The sequence below is a fragment of the Rhopalosiphum padi genome, chromosome 2, assembly GCF_020882245.1.
Source record: "Rhopalosiphum padi isolate XX-2018 chromosome 2, ASM2088224v1, whole genome shotgun sequence".
In the NCBI taxonomy this organism is placed as follows: domain Eukaryota; kingdom Metazoa; phylum Arthropoda; class Insecta; order Hemiptera; family Aphididae; genus Rhopalosiphum; species Rhopalosiphum padi.
The window spans coordinates 15,647,942-15,673,668 of NC_083598.1; the positions used below are offsets into that span (position 1 = coordinate 15,647,942).

General features: G+C 29.5%; 2 protein-coding genes across 2 annotated transcripts in view; both read left to right on the plus strand.

The window, feature by feature from the left end:
* LOC132923049 (uncharacterized) overlaps positions 1 to 25,727 on the plus strand; it is a 225,397-nt gene that overhangs the window by 77,830 nt on the left and 121,840 nt on the right. The window lies entirely within an intron of this gene.
* LOC132922261 (uncharacterized) lies at positions 9,787 to 11,454 on the plus strand. The gene is made up of 3 exons (XM_060985679.1): positions 9,787 to 10,426; positions 10,511 to 10,675; positions 10,757 to 11,454. Exons 1-3 carry the CDS (start codon positions 10,130 to 10,132, stop codon positions 11,186 to 11,188), a joined length of 894 nt encoding a protein of 297 aa, XP_060841662.1. The 5' UTR covers positions 9,787 to 10,129; the 3' UTR covers positions 11,189 to 11,454.

Below are 25,727 nucleotides of genomic sequence, written 5' to 3' on the forward strand. Positions count from 1 at the left end.
TTTGCTTAAGGATAATGGTGGAGGAAATACTATTATTCATGATTGAAGTGGTAGGTAATTTAAAGCCAGACAATATGTCATCTATACAATGTATGATTATTTTTTTTTAGTACAAACTAATATTTATGGACATTATTTTATAGATAGGTTTCAAAATTTTAAAAGAAATCTGAGACGTAAGGAATTGACAATACAATGGAAATCTCTTCTCTATTATTATGATATTATAGAACTATTCTATCATTCTATAAAGAGTGATTGAGCTAGAGTACATACTCTATATCAAACAAGTCTTTACATCTACAAGTACGTGATTTTTCCATGTAATGCATAATATTATAATATTCTAAAGGCTCTTCTTTTCAACTATTGTGTGTATCCGTGTGTAGTTAGTAGTCCCTGACTGTCATTTCTAATAGTCTTTTTTGTTGAATTATGCACACGATTCGTTTATCATAACATATTTCTAATTCAGTATTTCATAAAAATTACTTATATAGAAATTATCAATAGACCGTGTATTCAGTCATCAGCTATTCAGATATGTTACTAATTTACTATGCACAACAACATGAACAGCCAATTCAGTTTAAAATTCTAACTGAGTTAATACTTATCTTAGTGTTTTTATTGAAATAAAATCTATCATATGAAATAATATTTTGGATTAGAGTATGATGAATAATAATACATTATACCTACTAAATATATTTTTGATCTGTGTACTTTGTATAATTTAGTTCAAAAATGTTTTTATTATAATATCTAATATGAGCAATGGACATAGATAAATTATAAAGAATTAATAGGAGCTATTATAAAAGACATAATGAAAAATAATAACGCTTAGCTAAATATAAGTGTATGTAATTTCTTGGTGAAAACGTAAATTCACCACTATCTAACAATGTTTACGATTTAGGTACCGTTTATACTATATTGAATTGCATGATTAAATAATTTATAATAGATTTGAAGATGGCTCCTCAATTTCTAAATTAAAAAAAAACAAGTAGGTTTATAAATTGAGTAAAATATACTAGATCAGTTATTATGTTCTATTATATAATAAATTCTAATATAACATTTTATAATAATTCTATGAGGAAATCGGTTCAAGATTAACCATCATCACGTATTCAACACTTTTTTGTAATTTCTTTAGAATAATATCCTTTTGAAAACTACCAGGTAATTAGAAAAACCTATCACTGAAGAGTACCAATTAATTTTCAATCGAAAAAATAGTCAATGCCTTCATCACCCTTTCCTAACATTTCAATGTATTACTATTACTAACACTATTTATATTTTGAATTATTCATAAGCCGTTTGCTTATTTTTTTTATTATGTTTACGTTATTAAAATGGCCTATAGAATTGCGTTGCCAAATGGTTTGACAAATAAATTGTCTTGAAATGGTACTATAAAAAGTCATTGACAGTATGATTATATAATTTGTTGAAATAAAAATAAACTCTGTTCACTGCCAAAACTATCTTATTTACAACACTGTTTAAATTGTGTATAATATCAAATGTATTAAATATATTATGTTTGACAAATTTCAGTTGGATTCCAACTAGTAATAATATATTGTTTTCATACATGGCATTAAACTACTACCATTTATTACATTAAAATAAAATATTATAAAAATCGTAATTGTTTGTTTAATAAATTATAATGATAAGAGAGAAAAAAATTGAGCATTCGATTGGCGAATGATATTGCAAATATTTTGAACCACAATAACACAACACAACAACAATGTAGTATGATACATCAGTATGTCGATTAACGTTATTGTTATGGCCGTGGTAACTGGTAAGTATTACAAAGAATCACAATTATTTATTGTAGTATAAATGTACTGGCGTACTCGTATATAAGCACTATAATACAGTACCCATGGTTCAAAGTACTACATTTCCCAAAGGCCATATTTCTGATAGAAATATTTTTCTTCTAAAATTGAATTTTGGAGTTCTAGTAATATTCTTGATGATTTCTTTGATGTATGAATGCACTAAAATGTCTGTGCTTTTTATTTATCTATATAACGGCCACTGCAGTAATTGTAAAGATTAAATAATATTTTAATATGTGATGTGTGTACCTACTTGACTACTTCATTAGAACGCGTGAAATTAAAATTTGTCATCGCAAATCATTAACTGAGTCTCTCTCGACTTATTTGTGTTAACTCGGTAAACTCGTTAAACCGACGTCCGCCGACGAAAAATCGGATTCGTAATTATATGACATAAAATAATATTTTCTACAAAATTGTTTTCGGAATACTTCATGGATTCTCGGTATTTTCGATAAACGTCAGGGAAACGTCATTAAAACCAAAAATAAATCCCTTTTGCCAACCCGGCATGCGTGTAAGTCTGCATCATAGAAGTTCGTCGTGAATACGCAAGTCGCCGCTACGAAAGCACTGCGCGTATACATCATCACATTCACCAGAATCTGTTCTAATATTATGCATTGCGCCTGCAGCCGATATTCCGCTTCCACACGTCGGAGCCAACTACAGCGATAACATAATAATTATTACCTATTTTATTGATACGCGTTTAAAGGCGGAAACATATATTGCAATATGTGTAGGTATATAATACGTATATATATATACGTGCAATATATAAGATATTAATATCGTGTGAGTGTGCTTGTGTGTGTGTGTGCAAAAGTCGCACAGTATTATATAGGTACCGCATATTATACGCGTATGTTTGGTTTAATAGTTAATCGAAGTGTGCGAATCGGCCGCTGGATATTGTATAGGATGTACGGGCACACGGCGCAGGTGTGTTTATAACGAGATTTCACGATGAGTCACGGTGACGTCGATTATTATATCGGCGGCGGCGGTGCGTCTGTCTCTCCGTCTCTTTCCGGCACTATATATACCATCGCGTCATATTAATTCATTCGGCCGCCGCAGCAGTCCTCCGCGAGCTTATTTCAGCCCGTCCCGTGCAGCGCGTGTACCTCGTCTATAATACACCTATTCTCGCGCGTCTATCCGCCTCACGCGAGCACACACCCCACCGGCGGCTCGTATATGGGCTATATGCGCCGCCGCGCCGTAGCTGGTTCGTAGGAAATTTGCATATTGTGTAGTGCCCCCCCCCCCCCGTCACCGAGTTCCCCGCGCCAGTCGCCGTAATATTAATATATTGTTGTTCGATCAAGAGGTAATTTGAGAATGTAAATTTCTGCAAATCATCCCTGCGCGCGCACTCGCAACGACCCGGCCAAAGGGTGGCTGAAAAGTAAACGGAGAAAAAAACCGATCGCCGAGCCACTGCGTAACGTCATATTATTATAATTGATTCGTATTCGTACATTGTATCGTTCATACACACACACCTACTTAACTAAATATTATTCTTGAAGTATAAGCAGTCGAGAGGTCAGATGAGCGTTCGAGGCTCGTCCTAGCAATAAGTTGTAAGCAATATCTTTCGCGTAACTTAAACATACGAACACGATATCACGTACGACGACGAGATATTAATGTAGAATACCGTCTACTATTTGTTTTACAGTTTAAGTGTATAATAATATTAGGTACTCGCTGTAGTACGGTACATCTGTGTATATCATCACGATCATTTCCAGAACTATATGTCTTATAAATCCTATATATATATATACATATATATACATATATGCATGCATATTTGATTAAAAGACGTACTGTATTGCAAACTCTGTACTTTAGTCATTATTCGTTACATACCGATGTGAGGTCCGTATATTTTGCGAAAGAACAACTATTATTTTTTTAATGAATAAGTTATTTTAAACAAATCAGTTCTAAGAAAATTATTTCCTTGCTACTTTTATTCATAACGAAATTATGAATTTATTTTAGTTATCACAACTATTTTCTAATGTTATAACATTAATTTAAATCACTACATTAGAATTGACATATTATATTACCAATTGTATAATAACGAATATTTACTGCATTACAAACTCTTGTAGTCTGTCAGTAATTTGAAGTAATAAATAGCTTAAAATACTATTTTCCAAGACAACTAATTATAAATATTACTATTTATTTATTGTAATTACTTACTCATAGAGTTATATTTTTTGAAAATATTACCGTTCAGTATTTATTTCATAAGCGAAATAAACAAAAAACGCCAAGAACTACGTTTTTCTTTTAATCACTTTAACATTTGTTCTATGCTCTGTATACATATACCTAAATCAGAGCGACCGTTAGTCATAAATGTATAGGTATTAGTGTATTACATAACATGATTCTTGTTCACAACAATAATTTTTGTATCACGAAATTCTGATCATGGTAAATATTATGTAATATTAGGTATTATTATGTAAGAATGAACTTGAAAAAAAATAGCTAATTGAAATATATCTTTATGTACATGTATGTCATTATGTGTATTCTACAACTCAAACTCTTATCATATAATAGTTTATACTAGTAGCTAATAAAAAAAAAAAAACTCAAACTCACCTACCGGCTATCATTATATTTATTATATCGTAAATATAACAAAATTCAATTTAAGATTTAACACGTTTGTATTGTATATATTTAAGCAATTTATTTTGATTGAATAAAAATAACTATCATACACAGATAAATATAATATTTTGTATATGTATTCATCACAAAATATAAACTGAGTTTTAATTAAGTATTCATGTTTTAATATAGCAGTAGCGACAAATACTGTTATTCTCGTTGTAACACGAAGCATTTTAAATATGTATGCTAAGCTCACTCACTCTGCCGTGTTTATTACGTATTTAATTCAATTTATTTACATTTATTTATATTGCGACCATATTTTAAGGCGGACAGCATAATATAATAAATATACATGGAAAATTAGTAGTTGAGCTGTTGAGCGTCCGATTCAGCTAGTATATTTTTTAATCGACAATGCACGCGATTACAAATAGGTTTTTGCAGCTGCAGTCTTCACGGTCAATAAATCCCGTTTGAAATTCTTTATTAAACAAACATAAGCCTTTTAATGACAACTTCACAGTTCTTTTAGTCACAGTATTTTTTCCGCGTTGACGTCACTATATCGTTTCGAATGCATTTAAACGTTTCAAAGTTTTAATTAAACATCGCCGTTTCAATAGGTTGAATTCCTTGGGGTTGTTTAACAATTGACATTTCTTTGTACAAGCAATTTTTGTACGTATTACTTTAGGGGTGCTCGTTGAATATATATTATACATATTCGGCTTCCCCCGTACACGAGCACTATAATAATTATTCATTTAAAATTCAACATCACTCTAACTAGGCGCATTGTGCCCATTTACCGACCGTTAGAATGCATTTTATTAATTTAATTACCCATGTGGGGATGCCACATCAATGACTTGCATACAATTTTATTATAAATATTATTCTCATACACAATACTACAGTGTTGATAAATATTTATTTCTTTTCAAATCTCGTAATAAATACATTTAAAATTTTATTTTGTACATATTAAAACAAAAATTAAATTAAAATACTCTCTTAAATTATAAGTTTAAAACCATGGGCTTAATATCATTAATATTAAATATTGTGTATTAAATAATATATAGTATATCTAAGATTTTATTCTTGATAAAACACTATCAGCAAAAAATGTATTATTATAAGCACAAACGAAGAAACGAGTACCTACTATTATTATATTAAATAAATGTGATCACTGAAAATAATTTACAATATCAACGGATCAAAGAAATAATAAACATAGTACCTTTTATAATATATATACTGAACATATATTTTTTTAATCACCATCACACTCGTTAAATGTTGTATTCGAACCCCATTTAAATAATATATAATAATGATCTTTGTTTTTATGAATTCCACTCATTAGAATAAATTCATTATGATAAAATATTATTAATATACATATTATGATCTAAAGGTTCAATTGAATTTACATTAAGAATAATAACAACATTTTTTGAAACTTATAGGTAGTAGGTACATAAGGTTGTGATGCTGAAAACGATTTGCATCACATGAAAAGAATATAGATATTTTGAACTTGTACTACTTTAATACATTTCTGCATCAGATAAAAATAATGTAATAATGAGCAACAATGCAACATAATATTTATATAAGAGTATAGCGCCTAGTTATAAATGAAAATCCTATGAACTAAATGCGTTTCAAGTGTTTTAATTTTAATTAATTAATACATGTTATTTATATTACGGAAACGTAAGATTATTAAATAATATAACATGAAAATATTTCTATAATGATATAATATTCTTCCTTCCTTAAACTTATATATTATATTATAAATACATTTAAAATGTTAATTTTATTAGACGCATCATTTAATTAAATATAGGTGACATTATCGTGATCATATATTCGAAGATTTAGTTTTTCTATAGAATGGTGTATCAATATATTGCACAAATAAATTAAAAACATTTTAATTCTTTATGTCGAAATCATCATTATTATTATGATTATTATCAATAAGTTATTCATAATAATAAAAATAGGTACCATTAAAATTATATATAATATTGTAATGACTATATAAGAATTGTATTGTTTAATAAAAAAGTGTAGATAATGATGAGTCTTAGTAACTAGAGTTTGCAGAACATTAAAAAAATTTAGGCTCATAAGTGGCTATGTCATTATATTCCTGGCACATTTATATAAACTGTGAATAAAATTGTCTATTTGTTTTCAGATCGTTCTGTTTTATTTATTCAATGAATTATTTTAAATTCATTGAAATCCAAGCTAAAAAAAACTGTTTTTGTGACAGGATAACCGATGGAGCACCGACAGTCATTTATTATTTTTAGACATACGCAAATCTTAGGTACCTTCAAATCGACAAAAAGATTTACGATTATATAAATAAAAAAGTTTATTCTGACAACTATCACAATTAATTATTTTTTGCGATAATTTCCTACGAATCTCAAGTCGTTTACAAACTTTTCATTATATTTTAATTTAAACATAAATTAATACTCGTACATACATAAATTTAAATAATAATGTAGACTTTATTTAATTTATACTTAGTTATTGAATTATACTTAATTAACAATTAAATTCTATTTTTTTTACATATATTTAATTTAGAATAACTTTTTTTTAAATTTTTTTTTTTAATACCCAACTATCTATTATATTGTATTTGGGTAAATTTAAGAAGATTGTGAATGATATCATATATATTTCAATACTCATTAAAATTTGTTATTTCCAGATATTGTTTTTTATTTAAATTACTTACTAATATTAGATTAATACATTTTTAATAATAGTTAAAAAAAAAAAAAAACAAAAAAAAAAATATTATAAATACTACAACATGCATTACTTTGAAGTACATATTTCACTTGATTAAATAAGCTCAAGGTCGAAAATTAAAAAAAAACAGGCTTAATTCCGAATTTGTACTTATAAATTATATAAATAAAAAAACAAGTAATAAATCGCAAAAAATTATAACGTATATACTATATATTATCAAAATTAAATAAGTTAGATTTGACGTGTAATAATTTTAAAACAGTGTTTACTTACAATAATAAATTATAGTTTTTTATAAAAGTAGATTCAAAGCTATCCTTAGAACTTGCATAGTGAATAAAATTGCAAGACCTAAAATTTTAGTTCAATTTAGACAGAACAGAAAAATAATTAAATATAGTGCAGACTTAAAATTTAAATTTAATAAACTTAATCATATCCTAATTTATAGTAATATTGTATTATCGTTGTATTATTGCCCCATTAGTTAAACTGAATTGACATATAATCAAATATAAAGGTAAAGATATCATATAGACTTTATTAGATATTTTAATTTTAAATCAAGTTATAAGCAGTTGAAAGTTATGAGTGTTATATTAAACATTTCCGTCGCTTACTTTAAAATTAGAATATCGAAAAAATACCTACCAGAGTCCTTCTCTATAATAAAATATTTTTATTTAAGAGATTTATAGCATCAATTTATATTAATATTAAAAATAATCTAGTTTAATATATTATTCTGTACATATAATTTACTATTATGTTATGTATTAATAAAACGGAAATAATACAAGCGAGTATTATTTTAATAACGATTATTTCGATAATTCAAAATATATCTTAACACCAAATTATTCAATATAGATATAGAGTTATCATAATTAGGTTAAAATATTTCTAAATAATAAACAGTTGAAAATTAGCGTATAATGTATAAATTGCATATTATGTATAAATGTATGTGTCAAAAAATAAAAGCAGGACCGGTGTAAATGCCCTGATTGCCCTGCTCTATGGATGGCCCTTAGCTAATATACTATAACTAAAACCGGCTCACGTATTTTCATTCTTTATGATACGCTAGACTAGGATCTGGGGATAACATAAATAACGACAACCATGAATACCAAGTGATGACAAATGGAATGCAAATACCTAAAATACCTACAAATGACGACGTTTTAACATCGCGTGATGTTAAGAGTATAAAAACGTCGACTGACGAACTGAGAATTACACGCTTTATGGTATTAAACGCAATGGAAAAAGGTTACTTAGACTAAAATCCTCCAAGGAAATGTATTTGTGTGTAGGTATGCGAATGAAAAACTTGAGAAAGTCAGTTCAATAAAACGGAACCGACACGATTTAAGTTTATCATGGCACAAATACATAAACACAGGCTTGTACTAAATGTTTAGACCAGTGCACCCAAAATTAAAAATGTTAGTAGTTATATTATCTACTTTTAAGAATACGACGAGAAGAGTTTTATAAATTACAATAACATTTATATTAAATCAATAATTTAAAACTGTGTATAGACTGTAATCGGATAAAAAGTACAAATTGTATATTATGCTTAAAAAATATTATCTGTAACTATCGAATTATTTATGATCTATAATAATTAAAAAAAAACCATAACCATAAATAGTGCAATATTACAGTTTGATAATAAATATTAAATACAATAAACAGGTATTATTTTATTACATGCAAAATTATTTAATATCTATAATCTAGATATATAATAATATGCTATTTTATACTAGATTAAGAATTTAACCCTTATTTGATGAAAACAAAATCTTATTTTAAACATATTTTTGTAATTAGTTAACTAATAATATTTAATTAATTATGAGAGAGTTTTTAGTTCCAAGGCAATTATTTTTATTATTATTTATTTAGATTATCATAATATATTGACATTTTGTATACACAATTATAAGACACTATGTACGGTTACTTAAACAAAATGAAAACTCCAGACAGTTTGTAGTAGCAAAAAATGTAAGTATACAGTTTATATAATTTATTAGGTAGGTATTTATAACGAATTTAAATAGACGAGTAGAGAGTACAGATAACCTTATAGTTTAACTATAGATTTCTAACAGAAATAAATAAAAGGCCATCCATATCATAAGATAATACATACAATATACATTATTATAAATACTTAAAATAATTAATTTTTTTTAAATTTTGATCGAAATATAAGTACCACAAACTAAAAAAAACTAAATCGAGCCAAAATTAGCCACACGAGGCTGATCCATCAATGTGCCAATCATGCAACACCACGCTCACTATTAAACACATCATATTCAATAATTTTTATTGACAAAGTTTCCGTAATTAATCTTTACTAGTTTATTACCACCATATTAAGTGTCCGCTATCGATATTATTACCTAATTATTTTCAGCGCACAGTATCCGCGGTATTCAAATTTAACAATAGACACAAAAAATTAATTTACCTTTATACACTGGCTTGAAAATTATTTGTCACACTTCGTTGCAATGGAGTTAAATATATTTTTCTGACATCTACATTTATTGTTAAAAAATAATAAATAAGACTATTTACATATTATTATTATATTTTTCATTGGCTTCAGAATTTTTATTATTTACATCCAATATAGGTAATCCGAAATCTAATTTAAATAAATATCTAAAAATATTCGGTCTTATATATATTTTTATCAAAAAAATAGAAACAAATAATTAAGATGGAAACCGTGAGTATAAATTAATTTTAAAAATAAATAAGACATACTTTCGATGTTGCCTATTTCTCAGGGAAATAAAATTGACGATTGTCGATGCTACGGCAATCCATCGAAACCGATCGCTGAACCCTCCAAAGTCACGCGTCCCACACCGTGTTGTCCGTGTCCGTGCCCCGCTGAAAAATGTAAAGTAACTTTACAAACCGTACAAAAGTTGGTCGAAGCAGAAAACAAAGATATTGAGCTGTCTGAACTTTTGGGTGGCATTACGATACTAGATGAACGGAGACCAAAAAAGAAAATAATCGACATGTACGATGCCACGTCCAAAGAAAATCGAGAGGACCCCGTAAGGAATTTATATCACAATTGTTTAGCCTACTGTAGATTTAATTAAATACTTACTCATCTGGTGACATTGCCAATGTTTAAGGAAAACAACGTAGATCCGCAATATTTAGCGTATATAATGAAATCAATCGAGAACGGACTAAGCATGAAGACTGATCCGATCAAAGTGTACGAACACCTTTTTTCTAGAGGCAATCTCGAGGCTCCTCTCGTAGCACTCGGTCCTACAGCTGCAATATCGACCGAAGTAAGGCGACTTACATTAACACACACTATTCAACGCACCATGCATACAAGTATTCACAATAATAATTAATTTAATGTGCAGGATATGGTCGTACCTTTGTCACCTCCAACCATCGTCAACGTGAAGGATCCGGAAATGGAAACAGGCTCACGCCTAGACACTATTATTCCCAGACTGAATGTGGCCGTGGCGGAAGCGGCGGCAATAGATAACGTTGACGATTTGCAGGTATTGCTTGGTGGGAGTTTTCCAGACAAACAAACGTCCACGGCTGACGACCAAGAGGCGCCTCGTGACATGTTGTTAGAAACTCGAGAGCCCTATCAATCGGCGGCTGTGCTTAGGGGGTCTACGCCCCCCAATTGGTTCCCAGGATACAATGTGGCTCTTCCAAATACCGCGCACCCGGCTTTGGAAAACGATCCAGAGGCCATTTTGGACGAAGCTTGGTTTCACAGTCAGCCTCTGTCATTAAAATTAGAAGAAAAAGGCGCCAAGCTCATTGGGTCATAGACAAAAATCATTTCTTTACAATGTTTTTAATGATTAATCAACCATGTTGTAAATAAAATAAGAAATATTAACTAAGCCTATTATTCAATAATAGCCAGAAATCACTTGATATCTGACCATAGGTACTCCTGTTATTCATCATATTATAATATAAATACGATATTCAATATCAGGATCAAACGAAAGTATAATATAATTATAGCTGAAACTTCAATTGCATTCATTGCAATAAGAAATTAAAAAAATATCTACTTTGATATTTATTAAATTTTCTAGATATTAAAATGTAATTAGTGTTGATATTAAGGTACGGTATTTATGATTACATTTTTATAATTGTTGAGTAGTACAACATTACTACAAAAATATTATTCATAAAACATTATTGACATAATTGTATCTAATTTTAACGACTATAAAGTACCCTGTCCACAACGGTAATAAAATGTTTTTTTTTTAAATATTTATGTATTGTACTATTATTTATTTATATTAAATATTAATATATGCATATAAAACAATATTATAAATAAATGGAATTTGCATAAAATGTTGGTTTCGATACATTAATCCTATTGTTGTAAGAACTATCCGTTGCAGCGTTGCTACGACATGACACGACATTTTACAGTTTCCCCAAACGGCAGACGAGAATAATAGAATATTATAACTTAATTGTTAGTCGACTGAACATTTTCCAAACAATCAAAGCGAACATAATGCTTTGAATATTAGAAACAAATGTTAATACGTCAAATGTGCGTGTGACACGATAACTGATCGGTGTATATTAGATAATATACTTTAATGAAATTCTCTATGCGTGTACTATAGGCGTTAAAGTAAACAATTACAATTAAATTATGTAATTTAATCGACATTAGTTGTAACCTATACAAGTGTATTCCATAAACATATAATACTTACTATAACAATCAGTTTTTATAAAGTATAATATTATTGACTATAGTTATAATAAAGAATGACAATAAGAAAAAAAAGTATAAACTAAACAAAATATTTAAATAGTTAAAAACTATTTTGTTAGCACAAAGTTGCATCATCGATAACGATTAGAAATAATAAATTTATATGTGTAATGTTGAAAAGTAAAAAATTATCATTTTAATATATATAATATCTAAAATAACGGATTTAAATTTCTTAGTTTTTCATTTATGAGAAATGAAAATAAAAATAAAGCCAATAAAATGTGTATATGGTGCAGTGTAGTTTTAACTGAAGTTCAACTTATTATTGATTATTTATTGTAATATAAAAATAAATTCTAAAAAATGTTGATCTATAGTCGTGAAATGGTGTGATTTACGAATACGATATGGATTAAAATAAAAATAAACTATATACAGCTACTACTTATAAAATAAATCCTACTTTAAAATTGCTTTCTAACACTTAAAGAACCACCAAACGTATTCGACGAACATCCTTATGAAGTTTTTACAGCACAGTGTATACCCGCGTTTCACCGGTAATGTCTTTGAATTCTTTATCGTCTTATTCAGGATTGCGATTCCATGAGTTTAGACTGCGAAGAAGGTTTATGCATAAATAATACTATACGTACATAGTATACACTATATAGGGTGATTCGCTAAGCATTCTCAACCTTATTTTTTTCCTGAAATGATAAAAATTTTGTATTTCAAACAAAAATGCCACTTTTTAGTGAAAATTATTTAGTAGATGATTGTTTTTATAATTTGTATGTATCTAATTAACAATTTTAACGAGTAGTCGTTCAGTTATAAAAATGTTTGTACTAAAAATACTTATAGTTCTTAAAGATGACTTTTCAAAAATATAAAATTGATGTAATACTACATATAGTATTTATTATACTTAGATTGTTTTTTTTATCAATTATACATATTTATAAATTGATATTAATTATTATAATTTTCAAACCATCATAGTCCTCATATTTTCAAATCCACTATTATGAACTTATTATACTTAGTATACAAAGTGAAATAACTCAACAAATACTCGTTCAAATTTTAATACGATTAACTTTTTAGGAAAATTATCTATTAAATAATTTACAGTGGAAAAGAGAGTTTACATTAAACAAAAAAGAAAATGTTATTTTCATAAGACACTCATTAAGTATTACAGAAAATTCCAAGAATTTAAGAATATAATCTTTAAGTGTATTTCAAAATTCCAAAAATCAGATTTTGAATAATTGCATTATTGAAGAAGAAAAAGAAGTGAACTCGCTTATTGAGTCATTCTGTATATGTATTTTAATATACCAAGTTTATACATTACCTACATTTCTGAATTCTATACAATCCGTTTAGTTTACCGTTAAGTAACTGTATATAGATATATAGAAATATAGCTTGTGTACGTTAGCAGCAGTATGTGGTATTGTTCAAAAAATCGTATTTCCAGATGACTTACGCTATCACATTTTCTTTTTATATATTAATTTATCCATAGTATATAGCTTTCAAACACTTTTAACTTTTTTACTCGCAACTGACAAGTACCTAAGTTTTTAGACATTTATTACATTTATATATAACTAAACAATAACAATTAACATTTGAAAACGTGATAGTGTTATTATGCAAATAAAATTAAAACCGCTAATAAAATATTTTGTCGTCTGTTCAAAAACAGTACGTGAAAAGGTGAAAAGGTGTTATTGGCTGACCAAAATCATTTACCCGGACACTAAAAAGGTAAAATGTTCAGACAAAACCCATATCATGAAATAGAAATTAATTTAAACGCACCTGTTTTGAGTTTTGACCCAATTTACCATTTTGTTTTCAGCCAAACGAAATACAAATAGATATATAAAATAGTATTTAGATTCATGTTTCAAACTTTCAACTATACGATATTTATTTATTAAAATGTTATTATTTTCGTTCGCTTTGATACCCATTCTTATTTAAAATTGAATTTATTTTTTATACAATAAATTATTTTTATTTATAAAACTGTATTTATTCACAATTATTTCTATATTCAATTATATAATTTAAAATATATAATACCTAAACCGAAAATATTATACCACAATTTAATGCTACTTAATAAGTATTATCTATTATATTCATTTAACTTAATTATAGTGTATACATAATCATTAAGTCATTCTCAAAGATTCTTAGACAAAACTTTTAGAAGTTGCCAAAAGTATAATTTTAGTCAATTATGTAAAAACTAAAAAGCTACAACAATGTTATTTATTTACTTTTTAATAGTATTAATTGTGCAAGAATAGTTTATTAATAATATTATGTCCATACAGTATGAGTAAAAATAAACAAATAAATGTTAGTAAGTATAAAATAATGATAACTAAAATTAATGAAACATTTTAACAAAATGTTAAATTATTATGAAATAATATTCGAAAATTCCAGTAAACGTAAATCATTCGAGTAAAAATAAAATGTTTTTTTTTAGATACAAACCACAGAATCTGATCTGTATGAAATATATACATATACTCGTATAGTCGTATGTAATTTTTTATAACGATCGATTAGATTTTTTTATTTTCCTCGACTGTTACTTTTTTCCACGTCAACGAAAAATTTAACAATATTATCATTTATTCATATCAGTAGACAGTAGGTCACATGTTAAAAAAATAAAAAACAACATCCCGTAGGTATACATGGATAGCTACACCGACTTCGTGGAATGTAGACGAATTCATTCGATCGTATTCGTGGATAACCTCAAGTTGGATACCAAATTTCAAAAAGGGCACGAGTCGAGTCCCAGAATATTTTATCAAGTACATGAGTTGGGTTCTGGCATATTTATTTTAGAAAAACTTTGGATAGTCCTCCTATACAATTACCCATGAGACGTTTTAAGGTTAGTTATAAAGCCACGTAAAATGTTTGTTATTTTGTTATTTTACTCTGTAGTCTGGTGTATTTGATATAATATAAAAATGATTGTTTTTTTCATAAAAATTTACATAACAGCTTAATTTTTTCTTAATTTTTTTATAAGTTAATATTTTCATTGCAATATATTGGTTTAAATTAGGAAAAAAGTTTAAAAGCTTAAAAACTAAAAACAAAGCTTTTTTCCGATTACGCAGTGATCAACAACGACAACAACATTAGGATAACATAATACCCCAAACCCGATTTGAGTATTATCGAATGCACTGCGCACCCAACTGGTGTTTAATTTAATATGCGATCGAATATCTAGAGAGACGAATCAAGTTTTCTCGTGTTCGTGCGAATTTAAGTTTGAAATAAAATCGGTGGTAACACAAAGAAACTCGTAACGACTTTAGACATCACTACTTAAACTATGTAATATATTATATTATGCGTACACCATCATAACACGAACAATAAATACGTCGTGGCGTGTTAGGTACCTATATACAGGGCACGTCGTCTCGAGTGCAGCGTGGTTGGTTCGATTCGGCCGTCGAACGACGAACGTGCTCGATAAAAATGTTTTATTGTGGTTTACACGGGAAATCTCTCGACGAGAGGCGAGCGTATGATCGCACAGGGGTGCAAGTAGGCCATAGGTGGCGGGCTGCGCGAGGGGAGTGTGGAGACTGTTTAACGGAAAAAAAAACCTCAAAATAACTTAAACCCATGACCGCAACGGCGTGGCGATGGAGAAGGTAGTGGTGTTGTGGCGATGCGACGGCGTTTACATTGTGCGTGCCAAACGAGGCGTGCCAAAGGCGTTTTTCGTGGACCTAAGTGCACGTGTTCGCGTGCGTGCGTGCGTGCGTGCGTGTGTGTGCGGAGACGTTGACCAGAAAATCTCAGCGGGTAATCGCTGGCGCACACATAACACCGATTCGAGTTGCAGTCGACGACTGTATACATATTATATAGATTGTATATTGTACGCGCATGCAGTAGGACGGGTGACAAATAATGGGACGACGGTGGTACATAATATAATGATATAATGTAATAAAAGGAAATGAAATAAAACGGAATGGGATGGAAAAAAAAACCAAAGAACAAAAAAATCGAAACCGAAAAAAAGCTGCTCGCCCCGTGACAAGTGTGAAATTATCGTGAATTATTTACAAATACACGGGCCGGTATGGCTTCCGAGGGGGATCGAAGTGAATGTTTTCGCGGGTTGCTGCTGCAGCAGGGGTCCATCGGGCGACGGAGAGCATCTAGCTGTTGTAGTAGCAGTGGCAGTACTCGAAAAGCGGTAACAAGCAATTATACACGCCGCAGCGGCACTCGAAAACGTTCAATATTATTGCGCCCCTGGGTCTTTTTGCCGCCGCTACTGCCGCCGCCGCCGCCAGCACTACCGGCAGAGCAGAAAACAGCGTCGCCGCCGCCGCTCATGTAGGGTTAGGTTATTATTATTATTATTATTATTATAGTTGCTCAACGAAATTTGCGTGACGAAATTCGACGACGATACATACAATCATAATATAATATAATATTAGATACCAGTGGCGATGTCGGCCCGGTGTACATAATAGATCGCGTGACGCTCTTCGCGAGATGACCGGTTTTTATTAGTGTCATCCTCACCGACCGATTATCGTCATCGTCCGCACGCACCCCTTGTACAATACGTCAACAACAATAACCCCGCCGCCGTGTATTATTAGGTATACATTTTATTAAAATGACATACAAACGACTACTACACGAGAACGGCTACGAGTGGAATTAATTATTTACTGGTGGAAGAGGAGAGTGAGATAGAAAGAGTGGTCGCTCTACAAATTATAATAACGTAAAAAATCTACCTATTTCTTTTCCATAAAAATTCTGGAATTGTCCCAATCCAAAGTATCTATGAATGGAGAAAGGTTTTTCTTTTATCCCGCACTATCGTACATCACATTAAATTAGTTTTGTGTTCTTATTGTTGCACTGTTTTTAAAAAAATGTATAGATTTTCTGGTAAGATACTAAGATAATTATATTATTTTAATTAAAAATAAACGAAAACTTGCGACAGAATCGGTAATCACTGAATGAAACCATACAATAACTGTTTGCTGGTGATTAAAAGCAGCTCGATGTTTGCTTTTTAGCTCGAAACTCTATTCGTATCGGATTTCCGAGTAACGTAATTCAGAGGTACCTACGTTGTGTGAACGTGAACGGGGTGAAAATTTTCTCGAAGACACAAGGCAAGCACTGAATGAACTATTTACACAATTATACGGTTAATTTGATTAAAGCGGGCTTTTACGGTTGAAAAAGTCATACATGACTCATGACTCGGGTACCAAAAAATCTAATTAGTAAATGTAGGTTTATTGTACAACCAAACCGAGATATGCTGTAATGGCATTAAAAAAAATTTGTGTTCGATGTTTTACTTTTATTTAACGAGTAAATTTGATTATTTCTACAAACTCCATTTTTAACTAAATTTTCACATCAGAAAAAAATCTGCTAGAATATTTACAATCTTGTTTTATTGTGTTTACATGAATACTATACGTAATACCTAAATGAAAATTTAAAAAAAATACTTAAACCATTTATATATGTATTTATTTATAAAAGAGACTAAAGTTGAGTTCATTTTAATTAATTGACATATTTAAGAATATATTATGTTTGTTTTACATTTATTTATAAACGCGAACGAGATATTTTTCAACAGAAATTATCACTTATTTTTTCTATTAATTATTTAATTCCCCATAAAAGTGATATATTAACTAATTTTTGCTTGATAAATAAAAGACTTAACTAATTTAAGTTTCCAAAAGATACATTTAAAATATCATGCAAGTCTTGAATATATTCTATAATGCGAAAAATAAAAATTCTGTAAAATTTAGGGATTGATAAAAAATACCTAGCTGCATACACACATTTTATTACTGTTCGGGGAATAAAAAAAACTACAAATGGAATAAAAAAAAATTATACAACCACAGATTTAATTTATTTCTCTGCGAAGACTCATCAGATATCAAAACTATTCAAGGAACATGATTTACAAACTTTCTCTAAAAAGATTCCAATTCGCAATTTTTTTTATGATACCATATAGAAAAATGTACAATCCTAGAAAACAGATATTACTACGTGGTTTGAATACACTCTGTGATCCATTAAATTAAAAATAACATAAAAAGTATCGTCTTTTATGACCATATCCATTATAATATATATAATGCATCTAATTTATTAAACATTTAATATATTCCAGGAGATCCTGTTATACACATAAATTTGATACTAAATTAAAAAATAAAAATCATAAATGTTTTCTTGCAATACACCATGCATGCAATATGTGCCTATAATATTATTAATAGAATTATTAAAAAGAAAAAACTGATCTAAAAATAAAAATTTAATTTAATTTAAAATATTGTAATTCAATAACAAAAATTAATTGTAGGAAGGTACATTTTCTTACTTTTAATTAAATATAATTTTACAATATAATCAACAAATTAGATATTTCCCATGATACCTCAATAGTTAAATTGAACAAACAGCATTATTTTAATTTTAAAAATTTGTAATTCACATAGATGAATGTTAACATTTCTATTTTTTTTAATAATACATAGGTATATAATATGGTAATATCAAATATGATAGTGCATATTTTGTGATCCTTTAAAAATTAAAGTCTAATTTTCAATCATGTAAACTATATAAACAATCTACTTATACTAAATTATTCATACGTAATTCATTTATTATAAATAGTTGATTTAAAATTCTTTGATTTTAAAGTATTTTTAAAATTGATTTATCTTGATATTAAAAACTATAGTAATGAACTAAATTAAATTTTTTTCATTTTCCTGAAAATTTACATAAATAAATCGTTTCGGTAGGATAATTCTTTAAAAAAATATTGACTTAATTTAGCATTCTTATTTTTTTTTATTTCATAAAATAAATATAATTTTCTCAGTATTGCGATAAGCTTTCAAACATTTGCTTCGTCAAAATTTGGTGTCCAAATTATATTCCTCTCCTGTTATAATTCAAAACGGATTTAATCTTCTCCAATTTATAAAATTAAAAGTGTACCGTACCATTCACTATCAGTTGTATTATTAAATTTAAAATCTCATCTTAAAGTATAAACATAAGCTTCTTAATGTATTCTATTTATTTTTTTATGTTTGACATAATAAATTAATAGACCTTATTTTATTCTTTAGCATTTTCTTCAGTGCTATAAATCCTTTTAACATTACATACTTGACAAAAAATGTCATGATGAACTTTTAGTGTTTAATTTTTAAAAGATCGATAACAATTGCTGCTTTGATCTGAATTTAAAAATATTTAGCCTGTAGATTAATATTAGGTATTTAACATAATATTATACAACTTATTACTATACAAGAATGTTATAGACTTATTTAAATTACGCGTTATTTGATATACGAATTAGTATAGTAAAAGTACATGTCAAGTAAGTTATCTAAACTTATATAATTTCTTTAGGTTTAAAACAATTAACTATAATAAATTATATTCTATACAAATTAAAAAATGTTTTATGATGAATTCTTTGTCATAAATTACAAAAAATGAATGAAAATATTTGTAAGTACCTAATTATTATTTATTAGTTCCCATTTTTGAGTAGAATTAACTTTTAATAATAAAAAATTTATCTACATATGCTAACTAATATAATATATTAATAAAATTGCAATATAATTTATTTTATTTTTTTTAATAGCTGATTGATGTATTTTTTATACAATTAATTTTGTTTTAAAGCTAAATATTTTCAAAATTATTGGAGCTTAATTTTATAACATAACGATTAATACAAGAAGATGTCTTAATAATCTCAGTAAACAATTTACTATAAACCAAAAAAATTGTGCAATATGTGCTTTTTTTACAAATTTAGTTTTGTTTTGTACATTAAAATTAAATTAATACTTTAATATGACAGATAGGTTGAATATCGAAAATTAAACAACATATTATTACACGTAATATGAGATAATATCATTGTAAATAAATTTTTATATTTTAAAAATCCACCCCCATTTCTAAATCAAGAGCCAAAGACGGTTCTGTCACGTAGGAGCCAGGAAGCGAAATACACGGTATCATATTTTGACCGTAGTAATTTTAAATTCAATTATATTTTTGTTTCGTCGGAACAAAGCTCCTAGCGTTTTTGTTGACGAACAAACATAGATATTCAATACGTATATAATTTGTTTATTATCTTAAAATAAACTATGTTTTTGTACACGAAACCGGACGAATGCGATTGCAAATACCATTAAAATGCTAATACTTTATATTATATAAAATATATTGTTTATTGGGTCTTGTCATGAGCAATGTATTTACCCGCATCTCCCGTGTAGACCAATTTATTGTAAGTCTGTATAGTGTGCTCACGTCATTTACAACAAAACTCGGCTCGACGGCGCTACTATATTACTATTATATACTTTACAGTTTACACTGTTCAGTATTGGGACGATGATGCATATAGAAGGGTTGTGGACTGCGCGCAAGTAGTGGTATAGGCTATAAGCCCTCTTGGCAAACAATCTCTGACGTGTGTGCATATAAGTATGCGATGCACATATATAATAATGTGTGTATAAAACGTACATAGAAACATTTTTTACTTTAGTTAACACTCGAATTTACCTCCCTGAAAACGTTTGCATCCATTGTCGACAGACGGCCTCGGCGGTAGGTGATCGGTAGGAATAAAACGCTAAAAACCTAGCCGACGAGACATTATATTATTATTTTTGTGTTTACCTGGGGGCCTCCTTTCAAACACGATTAATTTCATCCCTTCATATTATCGGCCCGCAGCATCTGACAGCGTATGTGTATATACGTAATATATACATATATGTCTATATATCGCAACAAAACCGCAACCGTGCGCGTCATTATATTTATCGTATGATATAGCAGCATAGCGCACTATTACCTATATACATTATTATACATTTATACTGTATATGCATTAATACAACACTGACTGCGCTAGCATTGGATATTTTTTTTATATGATCTATCCACTGGGGTAGGTATAATGAAGCTTTTTGTGTTTGTATTTTTTTGTTTGTTTCCCACAACCCTTCCTTTTCGTGCAAAACAAAGCCTCCGGTGCCCGTCACATATACTGCAATGTTGCTATCAGGAAATCTTCGACATCGTCGTCGCCGCCAATGCAATAGTCGCCATTGGCTGTTTTTCAGAAAAGAGTAATAAAAAAATAATAATAGTAATAATGATAATAGATATTATCTTGCCGGTTATATATTATATTTCGAAATCTATATCGAGTCATCAACAAAAACGGTAGGTACCCATTATTATAAAGACGATAAAAAAAAAAGGAAAAATGCAACTGTGGCCTTTGTTGAGCGATGTCACCGATAAACCTCGAACAGTACAATTTAATCAGTTAGCATTTATACCTACAGCTCCGAAAAGTACTTGAGCGAAGTCGTTGAAAACATAATGTTGAATTCGAAGAGAGTGCCATTTTTGGGTATTATAATCTTATAATATGCTATCCAGTACATTATAGTTCTATCACTGTTTAATCATTTCTACACTATATTATGATCTATTATTTAGACCGTCTACGGATTTTTTTCTCGGCACACAAAAGTGTTGTTAAGAATGTTTTTATCCACGTTCAAGTTCTTTATATTAATAGAGTTTTGTAAAACGTAAAACTGTAGTCTGTAATTCGTTGAGTACTAAACAATGACATGAAAAAGTTTCGATTTTGATTCTTAGTACCTACATATAATTAAGGTACATTGATTTTTGTTTTTAAAATTGTATAATCTAATATTTTAAATTATTTTAATTTACAGAAAATCATAGTTATACATTATTAGCTTAAGATATTTTCAATACTTCTTAATTTGGAAGATATACTATAAAAAAATCATACGTAATATCATATGAATAACTTAATAAATAATATTCAAATAAACACTTTTTTTTTTATATAAAACCAATTGTGGTGTTGTAATGAATAATGACAAGTATTTAGTAGTTGTTGTCAAGAAGCAAATGTATTGTACTTAACTACTTGTAAGACTATGTTATTGTATAGTTTGACTTTGACACGTATTACTCGTTAGCACATATGATTGTCCTTATTTAAATGCAAGCGAAGCGACTTAATAACATTCCAATATTAATCAATAGTATTAATCATATATTAATCATATTTCTCGGTAGAAAGTAAATCATACGTATACATAATAATTTCTGTGTCTATTTTTCAAACTCTAAAATTGTTTTTCTCTGATATTATTATATATTTATTGGGGTGTCATTTTTTTTTTTTACAGGATCGATGCCAAAAATTATATGAAGGGTGGGGGGAAGCTAATCATGCATATTTCCCAAATAAAATCAACACAGTTCTCAGTGTCACATCATCAATTGTATAGTCGCTTTTATTCCGTTGCCATTTTCGGGCGATTAATCGCAATCGATTATATAATGTGTTTTTTCACGATTCTCGATTAACGCGCGTATATGTAAATGACGCGTAACTGTATACATCGTCACCCGGTGAATAAAAATAAAATGCAGTACCGTAATATATTAATATCCTACATAAGTGTGTAGAACTCATTGTGCACAATCGCGGCCGGAAACACGAATAAACCGATGATACGTCGTACACTGCGACTACGAGTATACGTGTTTATTTTCGCGGGGGTCGTGATTTCGGCGGTGGGGGAGGTGGCGGGACGGTCTAAAATTCGAGTATTGATGCCGTTTTCTCTACATTTATAGAATATATATATATATATATATATAGGTATAATACTTAAATACGACGCGCGCTTGTGTGTGCGTACTATGTATAATATACAACGCGTTATTTTATTATTATTATTAATGATGATGGCCTGCCATCGGCACAGACACACACGGGGCACGAAGCGCACCCACCATATGTCCGACGTGCACGTCGGTCACGTGGCCGCATAATTACAAGGCGCGTGTCGCGACTCCACGCGTACAATACTATGCGTATAATATTGTGTATTTTTTCCGGGCGCAGACCCGTTTTTTTTTTTTCGTCCGGCGGACAACAATAATACGTATAATACGCCGCCGCGTACATCACGAGTGGTTCATTGTGACGACGGCGGATCTGGTCGGTAAATATCGGCCGGCGCAGTATAAGTAATATCCGACGGCGGTAATGATAATAACAATAATAATAAAGCTATATATTTTTTATATACATATATATATACACACAAGCGTGTGTTTGTGTGTATACAGACGTCGCCGGCCGAACAAGGGTTGGATTGGGTGTAAATAACGCAGTGGCCATATAATGGATTTAACGTATCGTTCGGCTCCGGGCTGTGCGCGCGCATGTGTACGCGCGCGCGTGTGTGTGTGTGTGCTGTGTATAATACTGTATATGTATATATAAATATGTGTGAATGTGAGGGTGTAAAATTCTCGACGACGGCAACAACCACGGAGGTTTTTACAACCGACGTCAAACACACGCACGCACGCACACGCACACGCCACCGCTAGAAGCTATAATAGTACTCTGCTAATTGGCCGTCATCGCGCGCAAAATTGTCAGATAATTTCCCGTTTAAAAGTGATTTTCGTTTCCTCGCCGCACGGCTGCCCCACCGAAACCCCCGGACTACTACACCCCCTCGCACTGGACCCCAGCCGGCCTGTACGCTATTGACCCGTGAGACGCTGGAATTGAGATCGATTTTCTTTTCGCAATTTAAAGATAAAAATATTAGATATATTATTATTATTATAGTTATTATTATTACGACACTATCGCAGAATCCTATATAATATATATAGTGTACCACCGCTCTGCGTCTGTTGTGCCATGGCTGAATTTAGAGAAGACGACGTGACATATTATTATAACAACTTTCGTGTTCATATACTTTAAAAAGTAGACAAGACGAACCTAAAACAATGTTTTACATTTTTTTTTTTATGAATGGATTGGCTTAATTATGTTGTCTGTGGAGATAAAAGAATGGCAGAAGTTGAAAAATCTTAATACGGCCATGGTATACGTGTTATTTTAATTGTTTTTTCGTAATGTTGAAATAAAATATTTTTTTTGACACTATGGTAAAATTAATTATGTAGGTACGTTTCGTATATTGTTACAGACTCTATGACCCTTACGACAAGAATAAATTAGTTAGTATATAACAACAGTAAACAATCTGCATGAACTTCATCATGAGACGACTTTACTTCTTTCTTTAGCAAACAAGGCATTTTCTCGATTCTAGGAATTAGTAACCAAAATTTAAAAGTTCAAACGAATGAAACGGTTATATTTTAATGGCAAACCTTGGCCCTATTCCATTCCAACAACACTTGTTGGTATCACTTTGAAATGCTACTACTACTAGTACTATCTTAATTTGAAACTTGTCATTATAAAACACTTGGAAAGTAAAAAAAAAAAAACAATTTTATACGATGTCATTATTGTTTTAGGTCGTACAGATTAAGAATAATAAGGGATTCAAATCCCCAAATTTCAGATGTATTCTTGAGTCAGAGTAAGACCACTTCCACGTCAAACAATTTTTTTTATAATTATTAAAATCCAAGTCAAATAAAAATCATTAAATAATGCAAAATACAATCGTTTTAATTTACTAAACTTGATATGAAGCATTAATTCACTGATTTTCGTTGATACCTAACAGTCAACAGGTTATAAAATAATGTGCATATTATAATGTTTCCTTATTCCCAGCATCAATATTGATAGTATTACTAATATATTCCGTCTAATGTGAATGTGAATTGCTATGATAGGTATAATATATTAATATGAGGACACTCTGAGGGTAAATACTGGTAATGTATTAAATAGATGGGTATCTACAATGTATTATATACAATGTACCTACATTCGTTTACGGTGGCTGTCCGGTCAACCGCCGCACAGAAAGGATAATCGGTTTTAGATGACGTTCGCGATTGTCCAATTGATAATAATTATTATAATTTTGCCGGCCTTCCACAAACACCGAAAGTGGTATCATCGAAAATAAATTTATAACGATGACCTGAGTAGCTTATTGTAACATTAAGTCAGGAATAAACTCACACGTATATGTTCGCATTTCATTCCTATACGACCATTCACTATTTTGTACCTATACTATTATGGATGCATATTAATATGTAAGAACGGCTACCTATAATATTCTGTATACTATGAATGTGTCCGGCTTAAATATAAAGTAATATTGTAATATCAATTATACAAATATAAGTTCTATCTTATCCCTTTGATCCGTTTGTCAAATGTTTTATATTTAATACTTCAGCTGTGTAACCAAGTTAAAAACTCAGCTGAATACATATCGAATCGATATTTTTATATAAACTAAAACATGTAGACTTACATAAATACGAACGATTTTTTTCTCTTCACTTTGATGCAAGAACATCGTTTAAAAATAATTAACAAAAAAGTAACTGGAATGTAAATAATAATATTTCGTTAACAGTACATTTTAATAATATTA